General features: G+C 43.0%; 1 protein-coding gene across 1 annotated transcript in view; it reads right to left on the bottom strand.

Annotated features, from left to right (window-relative positions):
- LOC143294921 (uncharacterized) overlaps positions 1-23,668 on the bottom strand; it is a 443,787-nt gene that overhangs the window by 11,480 nt on the left and 408,639 nt on the right. The window contains exons 9-15 of the mRNA XM_076606436.1: positions 21,891-22,020; positions 19,943-20,053; positions 17,791-18,011; positions 16,874-16,900; positions 7,626-9,757; positions 4,666-4,775; positions 3,608-3,702 (exon numbers count right to left, since the gene is read on the bottom strand). Of these exons, the coding sequence (XP_076462551.1) occupies positions 3,608-3,702; positions 4,666-4,775; positions 7,626-9,757; positions 16,874-16,900; positions 17,791-18,011; positions 19,943-20,053; positions 21,891-22,020 (2,826 nt within the window). The remainder of the gene's footprint in view (positions 1-3,607; positions 3,703-4,665; positions 4,776-7,625; positions 9,758-16,873; positions 16,901-17,790; positions 18,012-19,942; positions 20,054-21,890; positions 22,021-23,668) is intronic.

The raw sequence follows: 23,668 nt of genomic DNA, 5'->3' as shown, positions 1-23,668 counted from the left end.
TTTTTGAGCAGGTATTAGCCCACAATACATTCATCTTCCATGTGAGTAAGACCGAATCCATAGTGAGCAGTCAGTCAGTCAGTATAAACGCAGTTTAAAACACTGATAACATAGGCTTCAATGTGCTTGAAATAATTCACGTAACTGTTCATGCAAACTAAACAATTGATATGAAACATATGGACCAAAAGTATCATTCCATAAGATATACACGTTCCATGGCATACAGACAGAATAAAATGTTCACATGCTAAAATAAACCCACGTGACTGGAACTATTATCATCTGCAACAGGTGAAAATAAAAACGCTTCATTCATCGGAGTGCTTTGGAAATAAATAATGTCAAGTGTGGCACAGCATGTATGTTGGATGACAGTTATATATGTTACCATTCCAAGAAACACAATGCAACTTGAGAGGGCCGGGAACAAGCAAGCAAGCAATCCAGCAACGAGTAGACTCCAAGAGTGGCATGTACAGACAAACTGCTATAACTCTGACATCGTTCACTTGTCATCTCTTCCCCATTAAGCACAGTCATACATGGGAATCGCAGAGCAGTCAAAGCAGACAGGAATTCCGTTCGTTAGTTTAGATGAGCTATACACACAGTAGCAGGACAATAGATGACAAAAGGGTGCTGACATGTGTAGACATTTTGAATAAGTGGATTTACCTGTGTCTGAGGCTTGGGAAAGCCACGAAGCCGTATGACAAACACAAATATGGTGACAAAACTACACGAAAACACTGTTGCTAATGCTGTCATATCAACATACGATTTTTTCTTTGACGTAAAAAAAAGTGTTACCACTCTATACAAAAAAATTTTAAAAAAACATGAAAAAAAGAAAAACACAAAACACACACACACACACACAAAGAAAAAAAGTGTTACCACTCAATACAAAAAATTTTAAAAAACATGAAGAAAAGAAAAACACACACACACACAAACATACAAAAACACCACAGTGCAATAAGTTTACTCTGAAATAACTTCTTCCAAAGCACAAATAGTCTAAAACACCAGCTGTCTCTGCAATGGACAATGAACAACAAAGCATATCATTCAAATGCGTTTAAAATCCCGGAATAAGACAAGAGAAACGCAACAGGACATTAGCAGCCATTGAACGTAAACGCCATGTACTTTGCAGTCTAGTTTTACGGCTGATGCTTTTAATGAATTTTCGTTCTTGGAGTTTTCTTCTGGAACTACAAAGAACCACATTTGTGTGTTTGGAAACAGAAACAGGACACTACAGAACTCTTTTGTCTCGGAAAGATCAGCGGAATGGCACCTTCCTGTCGACTCGACTTCATATCAACATGCACATATCAGGAGGGCAGCTAGGAGCGGTACATGACCAACTAGAACACAATCACTATTATAATCATCATTGTTATCATTATCGTCCTTATCATCATCTTCGTTGCTTGAAACCCAGCCGACATTCATAATAACAAAAAGATAACGTGAAGTTAACTCGAGCAGTTTCATTGAACTTATCATTGTTGTCTTTATCATCATCGTTGGTGCCTGAAACCCAGCCGACCACACATTGCGTTAATAACTGGAACAGAATGTGAAGTTAACCCCAGCAGTTTCACTGAAACAAAAATGTGTTACATCAGCGTGGCGCATGTAAGTCCCATTTCTTAGAAAACACTCGAGCCTTTGAATTTTTTTTGTCTGGCTTTTAAATAAGAGAAAATTACTTCCAAAAAAACGGAGGATGGCGGCCTACATTGCAGGCTAAAACGTTCACACATGCGGAAAAAAAGCCCCACTCATTGAAACTGAGTGAATGTGAGAGATGCTGCCTGCAAACCCAGATATAGTATTTTTTTTCGAAAACACATCCCCACACCAACCAAAACACACACTCTAAAACTGGTCAAGCCTGCGCCCCAACACTGCTCTGGCTTTAAAATTTGTTTCATTATTTTCACGTTCCTGCGTATGTATAAACCACAAGGAAAGAGAACTCACTTCCAGAGTATTTCCGGTTGTGTCCACACGTATCAGTGTGGAGGGTAAAAACCTTAGTTGATTTCAGTGTATATATTTCAGCGGGTTTTTTTCCGCATCAATATGACCGGGAAGCCTACTAAGGCCGTAAACTCCCATGGGCTGAGTGGATTAAAATACCGTCAGTTCCAAGCGGAAATGACGGCACATTCAATCTGTAAGAAATATATAGTGACAGTTCATTATCGTAGCACGAGTCTTTGCTGGTCAAAGCAAACTGTCCAAAACAAACGGCTGTGTTCTGTCTGTATTTTCGCCCAGCTAATTGCAATGTTCACTCCAAAAGTTTAAGAAAGCTTTGAACTAGCAGAATTTTCTTCCTGGCTGCATGGTGAAGTAAAACGAACTTATCGGCAAACCGTAATAAAAGCAGCCAGTGAAGTGGGCACCACTCATAAGCAGAAACGTTTCTTACACGTGCACGTTTATCCTTTTCAATGAAAAAGAAACACAGCAACCGTTTACAATCCACTGCATAAGTGTTAATGTTTGACAAAAGAAAAAAAAACAAAAAAAACCAAACATGTTTTTTCGAAAACTTTTATCTTCTTCTTCGCTCGTGGACTGCGACTCCCACGTTCACTCTTGTAGTGAACGAGTGGACTTTTACGTGTATGACCGTTTTTATCCCCCACCCCACCTTGCAGGAAGTCATACTCAGTTTTCGGGAAGGAAAGCTTTAATCAAGCTGTTCACAAGTGCCAGAAACAGCCGTCAGTGTGTTCAGTGAGAAGCCAGTGGTAAACCACATGCGGTCTGCACAATTTTGATCATCTCTCAGTTTTGTTCCATATGTTGTGTTTTTTTTGTTTTGTTTTTTTTTATAAAACATACACACTTTCCTGCAGTGGTCCTGAACGTTTTGTTAATTTGAACATAATCATTCAAAAACAACAAAGGAGTATTCACTTAGGTGATCTTTGTGCTTCACAGCGGTTAGGAGAGGACAGAGATGTCGATGGTGCCAACACTCTGCAGAGACAATTGAAGCATCCCAGATCCTTAAAGACCATCGTGACAACCACCCACCCATAGTGACACATGACAGCAGCATGTAACGATACAAAGTGAAATTTGGGAAGAAAGGCGAATTTAAAATTTTTGCTTTTTTTTTAATAATAAAGCACATGTCTGATATTTTGCAGATGCGCATTTTCATACACACAAGCGCTCACCAGCGCACGCACACACGCAAGCACATGTGTTTATAAAATAAAAGAAAGTACTGAGTTACTGAGGTGCTATTTTTGATACCTCTTCATGACATTTGCTGTTCCTGTAACATACACGTCATACATAACTTCCTTTCAAAAATGATGTTCTTAAAAAATATCAAAACAAATAATAATAACAATAAAAACAACAACAACAACAATAATAATCATAATAATATAAAAGACCCAACAACATTACTTCACAATAGGACACAGAAAAAAACCCAAACTGTCCAGTGAACTGAAGCAGAACTGTACACAGAACACTCCCAAGAACAGACTGATGGAACATCTGGAACCAAACCTGGCAAAGAAAAAACATGAACGACGAAAAGGCGAGGAACAGAGAGACGAACCTGCTGGACTTGTCTCCTGGGTTGCTGAGTGATGACGTTGTTGCACACAGCTGGTTTGGCTTCGGTTTTCAGCAGCATCTTCTCGCATTCTTTATCTTCTGCAACAAATGCTGAATTAAGAAAAATCTTTCCTGCATTTGCACAGAAATAATCCTCCGCGTCAAATGCTGAATTACAAACATTACCTTTCATACAAAAATATCTTCTGTAACACAAAATCGGTAACATCTTGGTGGTGGGTCACAAAAAAAAAAAAAAAAAAAAAAAAAAAAAAGGATGTTTTGAAACATCCATTCGTTTTCTTGTGTGTTTTTTTTTCTGTGTTTATTTTTTCTTCATTATCTTCTCCCTTCTGTGCCATTAATTTAACGAATGATGTCCGTTATCAAGCATATCAACAAAATATATGAACAGTGTATTCTTTACAATCTGTGGCAACTCTTTTATAATGGCAAAGGCACAGAAGAGCATTTATCTTGAAAAAAAGGCTTTAATGATTTATTACACGGAAGTGTAAAAAGTCCGTGACTTTGTACAAAACGTAAACTTTTGTACTGTGGTGTTCGTAAAGGAACTTAATCTTCTGTACCGTTATTCTATTTCCTTGAAAACTGAACCCAAAACAAAAACAAACAGAACAAGAGCCAAAACAATCCGACAGCCAGTTTGACGATGTGCATGAATGTCGTGCGTGAATATGTGTAAGTGTATACTTGTGCGTGTGAGAGTGTGCGTTAATGAATGCGCACCAAAAACAAAAAAGAAGAAGAAGAAAAAAGATGTATTCAAGTATGTGCATGTGTAGCCTCCATACAAGCCGTCATGTAAGTCTATCTTTGTGGTAATATAGTGTTTTCATAACCTTGGAACTAAATACAGTCTGCACACCCCCCCCCCCCCCCGCCCCCCTTCACCAAGAAGAATGTCAACCACTGCGCCCAGCAGGAAATTCATTCAGAACATCCACAAAACCCATAACCAGAACTACAAACACCTGCCCCCCACCAAACCACTCGCCGCCACTCCTACCCCCATCGCCCTCTCTCACACCACCTCACCTGGGTGAACTTTAGCCTTGCCGGCCGGGATGGACTTGTCTCCAGAGTCGTCCAGGTGGTCCGAGTCTCCACCGGAACTTAACAGAGGATCAGCAGCGGTAGGTTCCGAGCTGCAACACCAGCACACAGCCCACACTGTTAGCACCTGAACTGGGCCTTTTTGCTGGGTGTGGGTGTGTGTGTGTGGTGGGTGAAATTTGCAGCGTCACTGTCATTAATACTGTATTGTATTGTACTGCATTGCATCGCATAGTACCGTATCATAACGTATCGTATTGTATTGCACTGCATTACACCGCATAGTACCGTATCATAACGTATTGTACTGCATTGCATCGCATAGTACCGTATCATAACGTATTGTATTGTACTGCATTGTATCGCATAGTACCGTATCATAACGTATTGCATTGTACTGCATTGCATCGCATAGTACCGTATCATAACGTATTGTATTGTACTGCATTGCATTGCATAGTACCGTATCATAACGTATTACACTGTACTGCATTGCATTGTACCGTATCATAACGTATTGTATTGCACTGTACTGCATTGCATAGTACCGTATCATAACGTATCGTATTGTATTGCACTGCATTGCACTGCATAGTACCGTATCATAACGTATCGTATTGTATTGCACTGCATTGCACTGCATAGTACCGTATCATAACGTATCGTATTGCATTGCACTGTACTGCATTGCATAGTACCGTATCATAACGTATTGCATTGCATTACACTGCACTGCATCGCATAGTACCCTATCATAACGTATTGTATTGCACTGCACTGCATCGCATAGTACCGTATCATAACGTATCGTATTGTATTGCACTGCATTGCATTGCATAGTACCGTATATTAACGTATCGTATGGTATCGCACTGTACTGGATTGCATTGTTCCGTATCATAACGTATCGTATTGTATTGCACTGTACTGCATTGCACTGTATCGTATCGTATCGTATCATAACGTATCGTATCGCACTGTATCATATCGTATTGCAATGTATTGTATTTCTCTTTGCCCAACACATTTTTTCTGTATGAATTTCGAGATGCTCAACCCAGGGATAAGGCGTCGCTACAGTGCAGCTTTTTTCTGTTTGAAAGTGTATTTATTTACTGATCAAAGTCTATAAAATACTTTTTTTTACCTATCAGAGTGGATTTTGTTTTACAGAATTTTACCAAGGGCTACCACAGTTGTCGTGGGTTCTCTTCTGTTATGTCCGTTAAGTGCATGCTGCACACGGAACCTCGTTTTATCGTCTCATTTGAAAGACTAGCACCTGAACCATATCTTTTCGGGGGTTGAAATTTGCATCGTCATTGTAATGATGAATCACTGAAATTATGAAACTTTTTTTTTTCCAAGAAGAGAAGAGGCATCTCTGCAGCAAAAAGTGAAAAGTCCCATAGCACTTTATGGCTGTAGAGGTCATTAGTCCCATAGCACTTTATGGCTGAAGACTTCAATTAATTCATTTTCACTGTGTCTACGGCTCGGCACAGGTAGGTGGCACCAAATCCTCTCCTCCCTGCTGCTTTTAAACCTTTTCAAACCGACGTCAGGTACCCATTCACACCTAGGTGGAGTCAGGAACATCGGAGTAAAGTGCTTCCTTCAAAGTAAAAACTGCCATGCCGAAACGGCTCTGTCAGCCCATGCTTTCTCGCAACCGCACGCGTTTTCTTTCACCTTACGATAAAGCGTTGGATTAGGAGAAAGCGTGGTCGCTCTCCCCTTCCACGCTTCCTCTTTTCAGCTGTGACCATGATGACAATTATCATGGCTTTAGCGAAGACATACACAGTCATGACACTGGAATGGACTAATATTTATGGCATTTTGCATGAGACGGATCAGAAAATGCACCAAATTCAAACTGAGCTTTGAAAATCACAGCAGGCAACAGAATTGTATGTGTGTGTAAGTCGAACAGAAAGACGTGACCCCGACGGATGCTGGGAAGAACATCGAAATGAAACGTCTTTCTACATAAATGTGATAAAATAGCTATACACTCGCGTAGGGAGCGCGGAAATGGGACTAATTCAAGTTTTGATGTTTGATGTGATGCCCACATTTTATTGTGATGCTCCCATTTTCTGTCACACTGATTTAACTGAAATGTTAATTAATTTCACCCTTATTCATATATCCACATCAGTATCCATTCGTGTGTAATGTCTCATTCAAAGTAGCTTTTCGATCTCAGATAAAACACCCAGAACGCGATCTTAGAATATTACAGTCAAAGAAGGAAACCGAGCAGACCAAACACACACACACACACACACACACACACACACACACACTCACACACACACACACACACACACACACACACACACACACACACACGGGCGCGCGCGCGAGCGCGCAATTAAAATCATCTGGCGTCATCACTGTCGAAGCCTCCACCAACGTCACTGTCATTATCATGATCGTCTTTGTCGCCGTCCCCAAACTCTCTCTTCATTTTTTCTCTCGCATTTTCCCTCAAATATTTGTGTTGTGTAAATGCAGGAAACCAACCACAATGACATAGGAAATGTCTGAAATTAAAAAAAAAAAAAAGAAAAAAAAAAGACTCCTCACGCTGTCTCGCAACTGAAAGTGTGACGCAAGAACGACCACACTTTCTCCCCATTTCTCGTGGGGACAGACATGGCCAAACACGTTGGTCATTTCTAAATGAATGAGAGACAGATATAGAAAGAGCTGGATTTCTATTTTTACATGAAGATGTACTTCACTTCTTCATTTTTCTTATTTTTTAAGGCACTGATTGAAAGAGCAATGAAGTATTTCAGCTGAGCTTGAAATCAACATCAACGCCACCACATCAGAATACGAAAACGTTCAGGAACTTACCAAAATCAATTCAAAGGCTTACGTGTACGGAATAAAAGAAGAAAAAAAGAAAGAAAGTTCCAGCCACTCACTGAGGTGAAGCCGTGTGGATCTTGCCCGCGTCGCTGCTGCCGTTGAGGGTTTTCTTGCCGGCCTTCACCTCGGGTCCCCCCGGGTCGGCAGCAGCACCAGCACCAGCAGAAGTGGCAGTGGTAGCAGAAGCGCCGGACTTCAGCTTGGGCAGCTTCTTCCTGGCCTTGCCCAGCTTGTAGCCGAAGCAGGGCAGGGTGGGCGTGCTGGCGGACAGGGGGGAGGCCGAAGCGCCCCCCTCACACTGATCCGCAGAGTCGTTGTCGGACGAGTTGAACAGCTCGAACTCGTCACTGTGGAAGCTCTCGATCCGCGCCAGCGGCGAGTGCAGCACCATCCAGGACAGCGGGGTGGTGGGGGTCTTCAGCTTGCCGCCCTGCAGAGTCACGGAGCCCCTCTTCTGGCAGCGGCCGCCGCTGCCCGTGCTGGACTGGGACGGGGAGCCGGCCGAGCCCCGCTTGTTCCTGTTGCGCCGCAGAACCTCCACGCTGACCGGCGTGGGCGGCGCCGTGCTCCCCATCGGGGAGACCCCCTCCCCCTCCCTCTCCTCCTTCTCCACATCCTCCTCCGGCCCCATCAGCAGCTCTTCCGTGCTGGACATCCCGTACTGGGCAGCGGTTGGCCGCACCCCAACTCCAACCACCACGCCCCCGTCCTCCTCACCATGTAGGGTCGACAGGTAGCCTTGCTGGGCCTGTGACTGTGTCTGTGCGGACACGAGGTCCTCGTCTTCCATCGTCACGTCCACCTCGTTCGCCAGCAGCTCCCCGTCCTCGTCCTTGTAGTTTCCTGAGATGCCCGTGGCCCCCACCAGCCCGTCCAGAGTCAATGCTCGCAGCCCCGGCTCCAGACCGGTGCACACCCCGTCCCTGCTCCTCCCCCTGCCTCGCTCCACTTCCTGCTTCTTCCTCTTCTCCGCCCGCCCCTTGCCAGCAGAGTCTGTCACATCCCGGGAAGCCGCCGACACGGCAGTTGGGTGCGACGCTCCGAGCGGCGCGGAGTCCTTGGGCAGGCCGCCGACTTGCATAGCTGTTGTTGCTCCGTGATCCCCGCCCTCCGGCTGCTGACCCGCGGGTCGGCCCTGCTGGAGGGAGAGGGCGCGTGGGGGCACTTGTTGGTGAAAGACAGGCCGCTGGCTGCAGTCCAGGAGGTGAAGGGGTTGCACGAGGTGACCACCGTCCGCCGCGAGGTCAGGGGAAGGCAGCAGGTTGACCTCACTGTCCCCGAGCAGGGACTCGGTGCTCCAGGAACCGTTGGTGTCAGAGTAGGGTGGTGGTGAGGAGGGCAGCTGCAACCTGTCGGTGTCTCTGGGCACTTTGATGTCACTGTCAGCTCCGCTCTCCTGCAGGTGGGGACTGATGGTGGTGGTGGTGGTGGTGGTGGTATTGGGCCTGGGCCTAGGACTCTGCTTGCGACCGGAGGGGGCCTTGCCCGCCACATGAACATCCACGTTAGTTAAAGACTCCCTCCTGCCACCACCACCAGCACCACCACTCACACCAACACCACCAGCACCAGCACCACCTTTAGCCGACAACGGCTCCTTGCTGTCCGGAGGTGCTCGTCTCGGTGGGCTGAGGGAAGAGGACTTGGAACGCTTGTCCGCCTTCTGACGACCCTCTTTGAGTGTGGGGCTCTCAGCACGCGCGCCGGAACCGGAACCGAGCTTGGAGTCGGGCACCTGCAGCACGTTGGAAGTTCGGCCCCCGAAAGCCACGGCCAGGGAGGCGGCGGCCACCGATAGGGTGGAAGGGGAGGCCGTGGCCAGGCTGTCCGACTTGGCGCCTTGCAGTCGGCTGTGGCCGCCTCCGTCGTCGGCCTCACCCTGCATGGGCGTGTCCACGGAGCCGGAGCGCGTGAAGGGGGAACGCCTCTTCTGGCGGGGGCCGAAGGAGCGGGCCCGCTTCCGGGACAGCTTGAGCGAGGACCCCCGGTGCAAGCGGGGGTTGGAGCCGTCGCCGCCCTCCCCACCGTGGCCCGTGGCGACGGCGTGGTCCGGCGACAGCAGGTTGGGGCTCAGCTTGCCCGAAGGGGGCCCTTGCCCGTGACCGCCGCCCCCCTTACCCGGGTGCTCGCCCTTGTCTGCGGCCGCGGCTGCCTGGGAGGCCTCCTGGTTCTGTCGTTCCATGTAGTCCTGTGGGAATGACATGAAATCGGGCTTCATGTGGGGCGATTACCTTTTAGAGACCCCCCCCCCCCCCCCCGCCCCCCATTTTGTTTGTGTTTTTAACAGTCATACGTTTTTTGTGTGCATAAAAACTGGACTCGTTCACTGTGTATGAGAACAGATTTGTTCCCTCAGATTTTTGGTGTTTGTCCTGGAATGACATCAAGTCTGGCTTCATGTGGGTGCAATCATCTTTATTAAAACCCCCCCTCCTACCCCCCTCCCCGCGCGCGCGTGTGTGTGTTTGTGTGTGTGTATGTGCACGTGTATATGCGTGTGCATACATGCGTTCATATGCACATATTCCAACGTCTTAAAACGTTTCACGCTCTGAAAAAGAAAATGTGCACAAAAGCTTCGAAAACCATTAACATCATGACAATTAAAAACCCTGCAAAAAACATTTCTGTATTACTTAAAAAGAAACGAAAGGCATCTGTCTTGCTAACCAGCTGCGGACTATAATAATGAGAGTGCACAAAAGCCACAGTGCTAATTAACTCGCTACACCATAGAAGCCAGCTACACCACATAGAAAGGCTACACACAACGGAAGACTTGAAAGACTAGCATACATTTCCACAACAATGACTGTTTTCCTTGGACAAAACCGTATTTCACTGAACTTTAAAATGACATCCAAGACTGGAAAGGGAACCGATTTCTTTTGTGCTTTAAACATAAAAAGATACAGGCAGATGAGTTGTGTGTGTGTGTGTGTGGGTGTATATATATATATATATATATATATATATATATATATATGTGTGTGTGTGTGTGTGTGTGTGTGTGTGTGTGTGTGCAAAACCATGAAAGATATACGCACACACTCTCAATGAACTAAGTAGTAAGAAACAACAGTCAATATTCCCGTAGAGAAACAAAACAACAACAACAAAATAATAATAACATTGTTTCCGTTCACGAATTAAAGAAGGTACGACAAACAAGCAATAAGAAACAATGAATATTTCTGTAAAAAAAACAAAAAACAACAACAAAAAACAACAACAAATATAATGTTTCCATCAACGAAGTCAAGAAGAAACACTAAAGGAACTCTGTATTCATGCAGAAATGAACTGCAAATAGTTATTTCGATATCAACAGAATACAGTTCAATTATGTATGGATACTGAATTCTGTAAAAAGGAATGTGAAATCTAAAAAAACAATAGAACCAGGTACAACAAATGGAAAATGTTAAGAACGTAAAGCGACACAAATGGTTGTTTTTGGGGTTTTTTTGTTTGTTTGTTGTTGTTGGGTTTTTTTTTGTTTGTTTGTTTGTTTGTTTTATTGTTTGTTTGTTTTTGTTGTTGTTGTTGTTTTTTTCGCAGTTTCCAGCAACAGCTATGTAAAACGAAGTTAACTACACTAGGCAAAATACATCCAACAATGATTAAAAAAAGAAGAAAAAAAAATACTGAGAAAGGAAAGATGCAACATAAATGAACACTTGTCATCTATGTAGCGGAGGTCATTCCTTTTAAAAACGACAAAAAACAGAAAACCTCCAAAACAATACATCACAAGAAAACATGTTAATGAATTATTGCTAAAAAAAAAAAAAAAAAAAAAAAAATATATATATATATATATATATATATATATATATATATATATATATATATATATAAACGCGATAACAATGAATAAATCAATGAGGTAATAACATTGCATCAGAAAAGGAAAAACAAACAAACAAAAACCACGTGTCTCTCTGGGGCTGAATCATTATACGTGAGGCAGCGAAGTTAGGACATAAAGCATGTTGCACTGCAGTTACTATATCTCAATGCAGTAGACTTATATAAACCGTGAAAGAGAAGATCTTTACAGCTCTAATCTGAAGAGTACATAACAGGAAAAAAAACACAGAAACAGGTTCCATAGCATTTTAAGGACACCGGGGCAGCGACGGAGGCAATAGCCAAATAGTTAAAGCGTTGGACTCTTAATCTGAGGGTTCCGGGTTCGAATCTCGGTGGCGCCTGGTGGGTAAAGGGTGGGGATTTTTCCGATCTCCCAGGTCAACTAAAGTGCAGACCTACTTGTGCCTGAACCCCCTTCGTGTGAATACGCAAGAAGAAGATCAAATACGCACATTAAAGATCTTGTAATCCATGTCAGCGTTCAGAAGGTTCTGGAAACAAGAACATACCCGGCATGCAACCACCCGAAAACGGAGTATGGCTGCCTACATGGCGGGGTAAATAAATAGAACGGTCATACACGTTGAATGCTATATGTCTGTCTGAGTGTGTATGTGTGAGTGCATTAAATTTGATTGAATGACACTGGAAACGAATGACGAGCGCACAGTACGTGTGTGTGTCCGCGCACGCGCGAGTTTTTGCGCGCGTGTGTGTGTGTGTGCGCGTGCGTAAGTGTGTGCGTGCGTTCATGTGTGTGTGTGTGTTTGTGCGCGTGCTTGATTGTACGTGTGCGTGCGTGCATGCGTGTCTGTGCGTGCGTGTGTGGGTGGGGAGTGTGGGAGCCACTCGAAGAAAAAAAAAAAAGTCTTGAGCATAAACCAAACGAGACTGAGATCCTGAGCAATTTACTGACCATGGCCAATGGTCATCCAAAAAGGTGTATGGTAAAGTTTCTATTTGTCTCATCACTTCCTTGTAGAGTCAACAAAATGCTGCAACTATACCGAAACATTCCAGAACATGGTCAACACGTAAGCAGCATGCACGCGCGCACACACACACACGCACACACACACACACACACACACACACACACACACACACATCTAAAGCAAGAAGAACAACGTGTTATGAATGGACCACAAAAAAAAGAAGCAGTAACATTAAATGCGTAACAGTATAGGAAAAAGAAAGCAGTAACAGTATAGGAAAAAGAAAGCAGTAACTGTATAGGAGAAAATCAAACAACACGCTGTTTTCGCAGCGCAAGGACAAACTGTGAAGGGAAGATTTGGTAAACTGCTTGCATTCTAAGACAAAGCTGAGTTTCAAGTACAAGCCTCGCATCAATTTGACGCGTTATATATATATATATATATAATTATATATATATATATATTTTTATTTTTTTTATATTTTTTTTATTCATTTAAAAAAAAATTAAAAATATTTTTATTTATTATTAACCTCGTTGGTATTGCAATGAGATAGGGAACAAAACTGATACGGAATAATAAAAATACGTATGAACTGAGTTGTGAATAGAATACAGACACGTAGGTGCGTGCAAACTGTATTTGGTTCCTCAGGAATGGGTATGCGCGTTCAGCTTCGGCTAAACGAAATTTGATGAAGGAGTGAAATCAACATTTCTCACTTGCGCATATGTTTAAAATGTTGTGTGCGAGTGTTGTGGGCATTCATACACACGTGTATATTGCTTAACAGTTGATACATCTGGTGTGGGGATTTTTGTTGCTGCCCCTTGTAGGCGGAAGTTTATCTGAAAAAACAAACAAACCCAAAACCAAAACCAAACAAACAAACAAAAACAACAACAAAACAAACAAACTAAAAAACAAAAACAAAAAACCACAAAAAAACAAAACACGAAATATTACACGACGAGCCAGAACAACACATATATGCTAAAGAACACACAATCGCAATGATTACTTATTGCAGTCACATTGTTCATGGTGAAACAAATCGGCTATTCAAAAGAAAAGTTTGACAAATCAGAATTCTACTGCAAAAGACAGAGTTGGAATGTATTGTTACTGCATGGGGGGATTTTTCCCTACCATAGCTGGATCAAAATTCAACCGTAGATAAAGCTGATAGTGCATTACATCAAAATGTTGTTTTTTTTTGTTGTTGTTGTCATAACTGCCTAGAGGATTTTAAATCGTCACCTATTTCAAATGTGCTTAAAAATCATGAATGAATAGGTGTTCATGGTCTGAATTTTATTAAGTAACTTTCTTCAATTGCATTTCTATTTCAAATATTTACCTATATTTCCACCCTCCATGTACCCTGTTCCCCCAAACTCACGATACCCCCCCCCCCCCCCCCCCGTCCCCCCCCGGAGGAGACGAGAAACAAAGTGTAGTTTTGACTGTATAGTCTTGAAATTTGCCGTTTACCTTGTTCTGAATGGATGTGTACGAACTGACACAACGGAAACAGTTGTTTCTGAAGGTTATGCTTTCATTTTCTTCTGCTTTCAAAAAAATGCATTTAAAGTATTTTTGCTAGGGTATCAGTTTCTAATCAAACGAAATAAATATTATTCATCTGCGCCCATTTACACCGTTGTTTAATCGTGCACATCGCAGTGTACAGTGCAGCCCGTGTACCATAAATACGCGTTGCACAGCCGACACATTATGATGAAAAAAAAAAAGAAGAAAAAAGAAAGAAATGTCGATAACCGCTTATGAAGAGGTTTGGAACACCGTAAATGGCAAGGGACGTTATCCACCCTTATTCCATTCGATCGGCTGTACATCAAGGGAGTGAAATCGTACTCTCTGGCAAACAACTGTATTCTCCGAGTTATTTCCCTTTGTCCATAAATGCTGCGCTCGAAATGAGCGTCGTCTTCAATGCAAACGTTCTTCTGAAGGTGTACGTACGAAAAAATAAATAAAACCAGGAAAAAAAACCATGGGCCATATCTATCACGCATAGCATAATTTACATAAATATGCCCATACATTTTTCGTCGACGCCTGCAAAGTAAACAAAGATTAAAAGTTTTTAGCATCAGCAATAACATTCAAAATAAATGGCACGCGCCACAATAAATATAATATTCAGACAGCAACAACAACAACAAAAAAAAAAAAAAAAAAAAAAGTTACATGCCGAGCAAAGTAATAACAGTAAGTGTTCACAATATTGACAAAATATGCTCACGAGGAACATGCATACTATTGTTCGCACGATTCACATCAAGTAAAACAGGCTCATGAGGTGCATGCATCTTCTGTGACTGCAACAGAACTGTTTAAATGCGTACACATAACGAATAAAGAAATGAACGTTAATTCTAAAGGGAAGTACACATTTGTTGAATAAGAATTACAAATGTTGAGGAAACAGAAGAAAGAACCGACATAAAGTACATATTAGTAACACCATAACTCACATTATGTTAATTAAATGAGTGAAATACGTTGCATATATAAATGTATATATATATAGACAGATAGATATGCAAGACAAGCTGGAGTATATATGAATGCATACGTTTAGCATTAGCAACAGTCAGAAAGGTAAGGAAGTTTAACAGCGATGTATGAAAGAAGCAAAAGCATGACAATGGAAACTTCGCCTGATGAGCAAAGTCAAAAATTTCCTTGCTGGTTTACTGGAACTGTGACGAATCCGTCGTGTGTTCTTTCCACTCTTTTTCCTCATCCCTTCTTCTCTCTTTCTCCTGCATTCTTCTCTCTTTTTCCTTCACCCCTTCTCATTAATTTTCCCCCAGGAATAATATACACCAATGGGCTGTATATAAGAAAAGTCATTCTCAAACCATCAAGCCAGAAAATGTATACCAGAAACGCATTGGGAAAAAAATGCACAAGAGACCGACAATTCCTATTAACATTTCCTTCAAGGAATTTGGTTGCATTCTGAATACACGTTATGGATGTAAGGGCGTATCATCGTCGACCCGCACGTACACTGTATAGGCGGTGATAAAAAAAAACAACAACAACATATCACTCACATTCTTCCTCAATGTCAGAATTCAAATCAGTTTCTCCCTGTGTTGTTTTCGAGGACTCTTCAGAGGAAAACACTCAAACTTGACCAGCTCTAGCCTGTCGTATGAAAAAGCGCCGTCCTTGATACAAATCCCCATTAATTTAGTCTTCCCTACACCCCTCCCCCTGAATCTGCCGGCAGCGAAGACTTCGACATTAGCAATGGAAGCGGACGGGAACACAAAACCGAGGTCAGTATTAGAGCAGGGCATGAAAGGCCACGGAATCTATTACAATTTTGTATTATACTTTTATGATGATGGAAAACGATGAAGACACTGCTGCTACTGCTACAGAGATCCATCGAGATTAATTGGCACGACGCGATAAGGCTGTTCTGTGCCATTTCCATAATGTACCCGGCGTCAAACAGGCCCGAGAGATACTGATACCTGCAACGTTGATAAGGAAATTTGAGCAATACTGTTAGCGGGAATGTGGCAGAATGGTTAAGACGCTTATCTGCCACTACAATTTTCCTGAGGGTCCGTGTTCCAGGCCCGCCTTTGTCCTTTCTTCCAAGTTTGACTGGAAAATCAAACAGCGCCTTGTCATTCGGATGAGTCGATAAACTGAAGCCCCGTGTGCAGCACGCATTTGGCGCACTGAAAAAGAACGCAAGGCAACATGACTGTTGTACCCTGGAAACATTCTGCAGAAACAAATCCACACTGATTGATATACAAATATAAATGTTTGCACACAAGGCCTGACTAGGCTGGGTTGTGCTGCAGGTCGGGCATCTGCCCAGCAGTTGTGGTCGTTCCATTTAATATGGATTTGTCCGAAAGCAGTGACACCACTTTCGGAAACTGAAAATGAACAATACTGCTGTAAAGATTCAATTCTGAAGTCGATGGCTCTCGACAGTATGGCCCCAGTCTTCCCATGTGTCTTGTCGTATTGACAGGCAAGTATATTTGTCTTGTCGCATTGATCTGTTGATGTGCATTGGTCAGATATGCGGGTATGGGGTAGGGGGTTGCATCGAAGGCATAATTATCTGAAGACATTCTCTTATTTTGGAGCGAATGATATCGCCATAAACAGCAAGGTGTTCAAATACACTGACATGCATCAACATGAGTGGTTTTTTCTTGGTTTTATTGTTAAGTGTACGAAAACCTGTAATGTTTACTCGTATACCTAGAATAGAAACCATAACACGCAATCAGTCATTTGACGATGATAGGCACAGCATATTCATTGTATGCCCTTGATTTCAATGTATGATCAAACACAATACCAAAACCCGAAAAAGAATCACCTCTGAAAATGCACAGTTCCATAAACCAACAAGAAGAAATTTATTGAAAAAAAAAAAAATCCATCGAACAAGAATGACAAATGAGCAACAACCATACCCGTTTTAACTGACTTCGGACTGACATCTGCAGGGCAATCAGAATACACGCTGTTTACAAGACGCCTACTTTATGCTGCGATCATAATTCAACAAACCATCAATATGTCATAGTCACTCAGATTAAGAGCATAGCATTGCTATGATACACACCAAATAATATGTCCACTGCATACAAACAGTAAGTGCATTTTTTTGTTACAATATTTCTCCGTGGAGAACATAATTATTCACAGGGGAAAACACAAGCTGTGTCAAACATGAAACATTCTAACACCTGTACAGATCATGGATTCTAAAGAACATAAGTGAAACATCTCTCACCCCATTAACAAAACAAAACAATCTATAACGAAAAAACTGTGTTTCCACTTCAAAGTGTTCAACTCTAGATATGGAGGAAAACATTTCAAGTTTGCATGAGCCTCCTCTACCTCATGCTGCGGTCACAAGACAAACAATTAAACAAGCTAGAAAATATCTATTTCCCTGCGAAAGCAGTAACAGAAATGAATGCTTATTCCATTAATATTCTAAAACAAAACAAAATGAAAAAACCCGACTGATATTTCAGGAGAAACAAACAAATCAAACAAACAAAAAACAAACAAAAACAAAAAAATCAGGGAAGGGAAAGTTACTCTGACTCGCAACCTTCAGTGCTAGTGCAGTTTCACTCTCTCTCTAAAAACAAAAATCCCAAAACAAAACAGAAAAAAAACCACCTTGGTACAAAGGCACTGTGTGAGGCACACAGAAGGTGAGGGGAGAGTGAGTGATTGTGTGTGTGTGTGTGTGTGTGTGTGTGTGTGTGTGTGTGTGTTGTGGGCGGGTGGTGGTGAGGGAGGATGGGTGAGGGGGGATACAAGGCCTGTCAAACCCAAACAAAACCCAAACAAAAGAACCCAATCCACCAACCCCGTCAGTGTTCTTGCTGTGCTGAGTGGCGGCGGGGTTTGGGGAGCGAGCTCTCCGTCGCGAGCGGCGTCTCTCCGGGCCCAGCCACGTGGGGGCGCTGCACAGGGCCAGGAAGTCGAAGGACGTCATCCGGGTTTCCGGTTCCGCGCTGCCCTCCGTGCCGGTGTGAGGCCCGGAGTCCGCGGACACCTCTGTCGCTGGGAGAACCAGAGCAGGGGGAACTGTTCACGACCACAACGGGACGGGGACAGAAAGAAAGGAGTAGGGGGGTGGGGGGTGGGGAAGGGGGTTGGTTAGTGGTCAACAAGCCTGCTGTCGTCATTTTCTTGTCAACCCCACCATCAGATGCCAGTGTGATCATGACCGTCGCTATTATCTGCTCCATCATCATCAGTATCATCGTCGTCGTCGCGTGGTTCTCGCTCGCTGCCTTTGTGCGGCCTTTTTCGTCTTCTTGATAAGAACGCGGTTTTTTTTGTTTTCTTTTTTGTTTGTTTGTTTGTTGTTGTTTTTTTTTGTTTTGTTTTTGTTTTTGTGTGTGTTTTCTTGTCACCGGCTGAAATGCTTAATATCATCCTTTCCTTTAACACTTCGAGTGATTAAAAAAAACCCAACAAACATTTATCAATGTTATATCTATGATGATTGGTATTATTTCAATATTGATATACCGACGCTTTTGCCTTTTTTTACGCTCCTGAGTCATCCAAGATGTCGTTGGCAGAGGAGGCGTTGGTAGTGCGTGTCGAAATTTTGTGGGATCGTTTCAATGATCAGGGCAGACACAGATTAAATCGATGTTTAAAAAAAGCGAATGCGGTGCTAATCCCCACTGAAAAGATTTTACTTTTGTTAACGGAAGAAAAAAAAATGATCAGGATTATCATGGTTTGGATATGAATGATGATAATGACGGCGGTGATGACGACATGGCAAATGACAAGCGTGATTGGTGGCATTGCTGCAACATCATGATCACTACATGAATGGCAAGACACACACATACAAGAATCTAGCATGCATTCAAACAAACAACAGCTGCTACGGTCCACTACCGCTGCAATGGACAAACCAGAGCGCTCTACACTGCTACGCGACATGGGGCTCTGCTGATGGGAGCTACCTGATGCCATGAGTTGGGAGAGGGAAATGGTCCGTGTTCAATGAAGAATGTGGTGGGGAATGTGTTGGTGGAAATGGGTACATGGAATGTACCGTGGAAGCTGTGTTGTGTTAGATATCCACTTAGGACTTAATTTACTGAATGATGAAACACAATGATTGTGTTGTGTTAGATATCCACTTAAGACTTAATTTACTGAATGATGAAACACAATGATTGTGTTGTACTGTGGATGAAATGCCTTTTTAAAAATTGTTTTTATATCATTAGTTATTTCATTTCATTTCAAGTCATGTCGCCTTTTCATCAGCAAACTTGTCAACAATTTCTCTTTTTAGAATATAGCAAAGCATTCTTGAGTCTTGTAGCTTGTATATTGTACTAATGCAAAAAGGAGGGGGTGGAGGGGGGGGGGATTGGGGGGGGGGGGGAGGACAGTGTCCATATGGTTTTTGCGATCAGATGTTTATGCTCCGAGAAATTGATTTGATTCTTGCAAAACTTTTTATTTATTTATTTATTTATTTATTTTTTTTTTTTTGAGAGCAGATTGTAAGAATCGTAGGCAGAGAACAAAACTTAAGTTTCTAAGTATTGTTATTCTTTGGGACTGGGGATGCACTGAACTCACACGGTTATAGGGGACCTATTTTTCCCAACTACTTGAGAAACTTTCGTGCGTGAAGCAGACACGTCGTATCTGGTTTCGAGTTCATCACGCACCGGCAAACAATACCAAATGCCTTATAACAAAATATCACGGTGATCCTCTCACATGAGCACGCAGGCACGAACACACACACAGGCATACATACCCAAACACACACGCACGCACGCACGCACGCACACACACACGCGCGCGCGCGCACAAACACACACACGCGCACACACACACGCGCACACACACACACACACACACACACACACACACAAACACACACACACGCACGCACGCACGCACGCTCCATCATCACCTACATTGATCAATCAAACACAGTCTCTGCACGCACACATACAAGTGTTACCTACCCCCGCCTTTTCTCTTGCTCTTCTTCTCCTCCGGGGCGGACTTGGCCCGTCGCTTGGTCCGTCCGTCGCGGCGCTCCATGGGCTTGGCCGTGTGGTCAATGTCATACAGACCTGCACGCAGGGCCACAGGAAACATAGCCACGGGTGCAACAGCCCATGTCAGTGTTCGGTGCGTTATGGAAACAAAAACATATCCAGCATGCACACCCCCGAAAACGGATTTTGGCTGCCTACATGGCGGGGTAAAAACGGTCATACACGTAAAAGCCCACTCGTGTACATACGAGTGAACGTGGGAGCTGCAGCCCACGAACGAAGAAGAAACACAGCAATAGCACTTTTTCTCTCTCGTTTCGGACGGCTATATTTCTACAACATGAAGGTACACACATAATTTTAGTCGACACCTTTAACGAACCTTCTCCTTTATTCGAACACATTTGGAACAGTCAAACATCATGTGAACATATCTCGATGTTTATGAGAAAAAACAACAACAACAACAATAACAAAAACAAACCAACTGTAAGTGGTCTGTAGATCATCAAAAAAAGATCATCAAAGGAAACAGAAGTGGAATGGCCACATCTCCTGATCATCAGGACTGGCCAAGACCTTCCTGCAGGGAACAGTGCTGGGAGCAAGGAGAAGAAGAGGCGGGAGGACAACATCTCCGAGTGGAAGATTCTAACCCTGGGTGAGACAGTCGGAAGGACAGACAACCGCGATGGGTGGAGGGATGGAAGAGGCTGTTTGCCATTCATTTTGTGCTGTGTTGTCCCCACGGTCTGCGAGACTATAGGATCAATAATCTATAAGGAATGAGCAAGAGAGAAAGGAGAAAGAGACAGACAGAAACAGAAACACCGACTATCGAAACAAAACGAAACGAAATGAAACGAAATTTCATTTAACTCACTCAGTACGGCCAGTCTTCTCTTCTCATCTACACAGACCCCTCGGATGTCCAGTGGGTGTCTGAATGACCCAACCTTTAGCTTCCGTCGTCAGAATTGTGGTATTCTTTGTCAACATTCACCTCTTCAGTATAAGAGCCTTCCGCTTACAATATTTTGATGACGGTAATTGAGTGAAACGCTGTTAACGTCGTCTCTTTCGCCGTTCGTATGGAAAGAGTTAACCAGGGAAATGAGACATGGATATACATGCTTTTCCCCCCATCCAACCTTGGGGCGTATAATAACAATAAACACAACAAAAAGACGTGAACGAAAGAAAAACATTAAATTCAAAACTCCATAAAAAAAAGAAACAACAAAACAAACCAGAATCACCAGATTAGAAGCAGGATCACACGCAGACAGACAGACAGGCACACGCACATGCACATACATACTCCAACCCCCCCCCCCACCCCCCGGCCCTCCCCCCACACCTACACCTACACACACAAACATACACACACGCACACACCTACACACATAAACACGATGCGATGAAGAACACAGACATAAAATGAAACATCATCCGTCGTTACTCACGTAACTGATGGAGCACACACACACACACACACACACACACACACACACACACACACAAACACCACGCGCGCGCACACACACACACACACACACACACACACACACAAACAGACACACCTACAACCAACGACCCACCTACATCCACACACTAAACACGTTACAAAGAAGTAGCCCATGAACTAACAGAGCGCGCGCGCGCGCGCGCGCGCACACACACACACACACACACACACACACACACAGCCACCCACTAAACACGTTACCCAAAAAAATAAACGACACAAAAACATAAAACGAAACATCATCCGTCGTTACTCACGTAACTGATGGAGAACACACACACACACACACACACACACACACACACACACACACACGAGAGAGAGAGAGAGAGAGAGAGAGAGAGAGAGAGAGAGAGAGAGAGAGAGAGAGAGAGAGAGGCGGACCTTGCTCTTTGCGTTTGGCGTCCAGCATCATGTTGTACATGGCCGACAGTTCGTCACACTTGGTCTCGCCCACCGTTTGCTCCACCTGCTCTTTTTTCAACTCCAGTTTTTCGGACAGTTCCGATATGGCCTGGCACAACAGACAGACACGCGGAGATAAAACACGGAAGAAGCACACATGGATGGCATTAATACTTGAGAAAAATGGAGGAGGAGGACGAGAAGAAGGAAGAATAGAAAAGGAGAAGAAAGAGGAGGAGAAAGGGGAGGAGGAAGAAGAGAGAGAGAGAGAGAGAGAGAGAGAGAGAGAGAGAGAGAGAGCATTAAAAATAGCGTAAGACACATATATTTCAGTGCATTAATAACATTGTTCTTCTAACAGCAGATAACTCTGATGATTTGAGTATTAAGTCAGTTTACTTATGTATTTATATATTCATTTTATTTCACTGTACTTATTTATTTATTTATTTATTTATTTACTTATTCATTCATTTATCTATTAATTCATTTATTTGTGTGATTCATTATTTGTTCATTTTATTGTTTATTTCTTTATTCCATAATCTAATAAAGCTCCCTATCTCTTTCTATCACCTTCATTTTTCTTCCTACTCTCATCGTCCAACAGTACTAATTTTTGTTGGCCATGGGTGTGTAAAGAGAAACAGTATGCTAGCTTTTAGTTTTAAAGAATTTCACTTTGTATAAACGAAACGTTTCGTGTAGGTTTATGTGTTGTTTTTTGTTCGTTTTTTCAGGGTTTGATTGTAACACTTTTTTTTTTTATCCTGATGTCGACAGTCAAACAACACACTGAAACTTCATGTTAAAGGATGAAAAAAAAAATCAAAACTATGGAAATGTGATTCGAAAAAAAGAAAATTATGAAAATAAACACACACACACACACACACACACACACACACACACACACACAACCCAAATACCCCCCCACCAAATTATGATAAAGGGAGTCGCAAAATTACGTTTTGATTTCGAGATCTCTTACGTAAATAAAAATGTCTAACAAACATTTCAGGAAAGGCAAAGGATATCCTTTTTTTTTTTTATCTGAATGCCTTCATTACCCCACTCTCACCCCTCAAAAAAAAAAAAAAAAAAAAAAAAAAATGCACACCAGCAATACACTGTTCCCAATGCTAATAATTCTAATAATTAATACTCATTATTTCTTTTTAAATTAAGTTTTCCCTATTCGAAATTTACGAAAATCGAGTGGTCAATGCACAAGAAATTCAGTCTGAAGATCCGACAGGACTGTGATTCGAATCCCAGAAATCCTTTATTAGAAAAAAAGGATGGAGTGATCCCTCCGCACCACACCCCCTCCTCTCCCCCCGCCCCACCCACCCCATCCACTCCCATCCTTTCCCCCTCTACCTCTTCTGGAGGATTCCAGATCAACTTAACCGCAGACCAACTGCAACTGAAATCCGTTTCGTGTGTTTACGCACGTAAAATATTAAGATTCGCACATTAAAATATCCTGGGCTGGGTTAAATGAGCGATTTTTGGAGCGCTGAGTTTACCTTATGTTATATACGTTCCAAAGTCTATGGAAAAAGCGTACAGTTCGTATGTTCTTATTAATGCTAAGCAAACATAGCAATGCAAATATCGTTTATGCAAGCCAGCCCAGAAAACCACGTCTGCGTTCGGTGGATAAGGAAACACTGACACACCAGGTATGCACAGCCCCAGAAAACGGGGTGTGGCAGCCTAGACGGTGGGGCAAAAACGGCTAAAGCCGCTCC

The sequence above is a fragment of the Babylonia areolata genome, chromosome 20 (genome assembly GCF_041734735.1).
Source record: "Babylonia areolata isolate BAREFJ2019XMU chromosome 20, ASM4173473v1, whole genome shotgun sequence".
In the NCBI taxonomy this organism is placed as follows: domain Eukaryota; kingdom Metazoa; phylum Mollusca; class Gastropoda; order Neogastropoda; family Buccinidae; genus Babylonia; species Babylonia areolata.
This window is presented reverse-complemented; position numbering and strand designations above follow the sequence as displayed.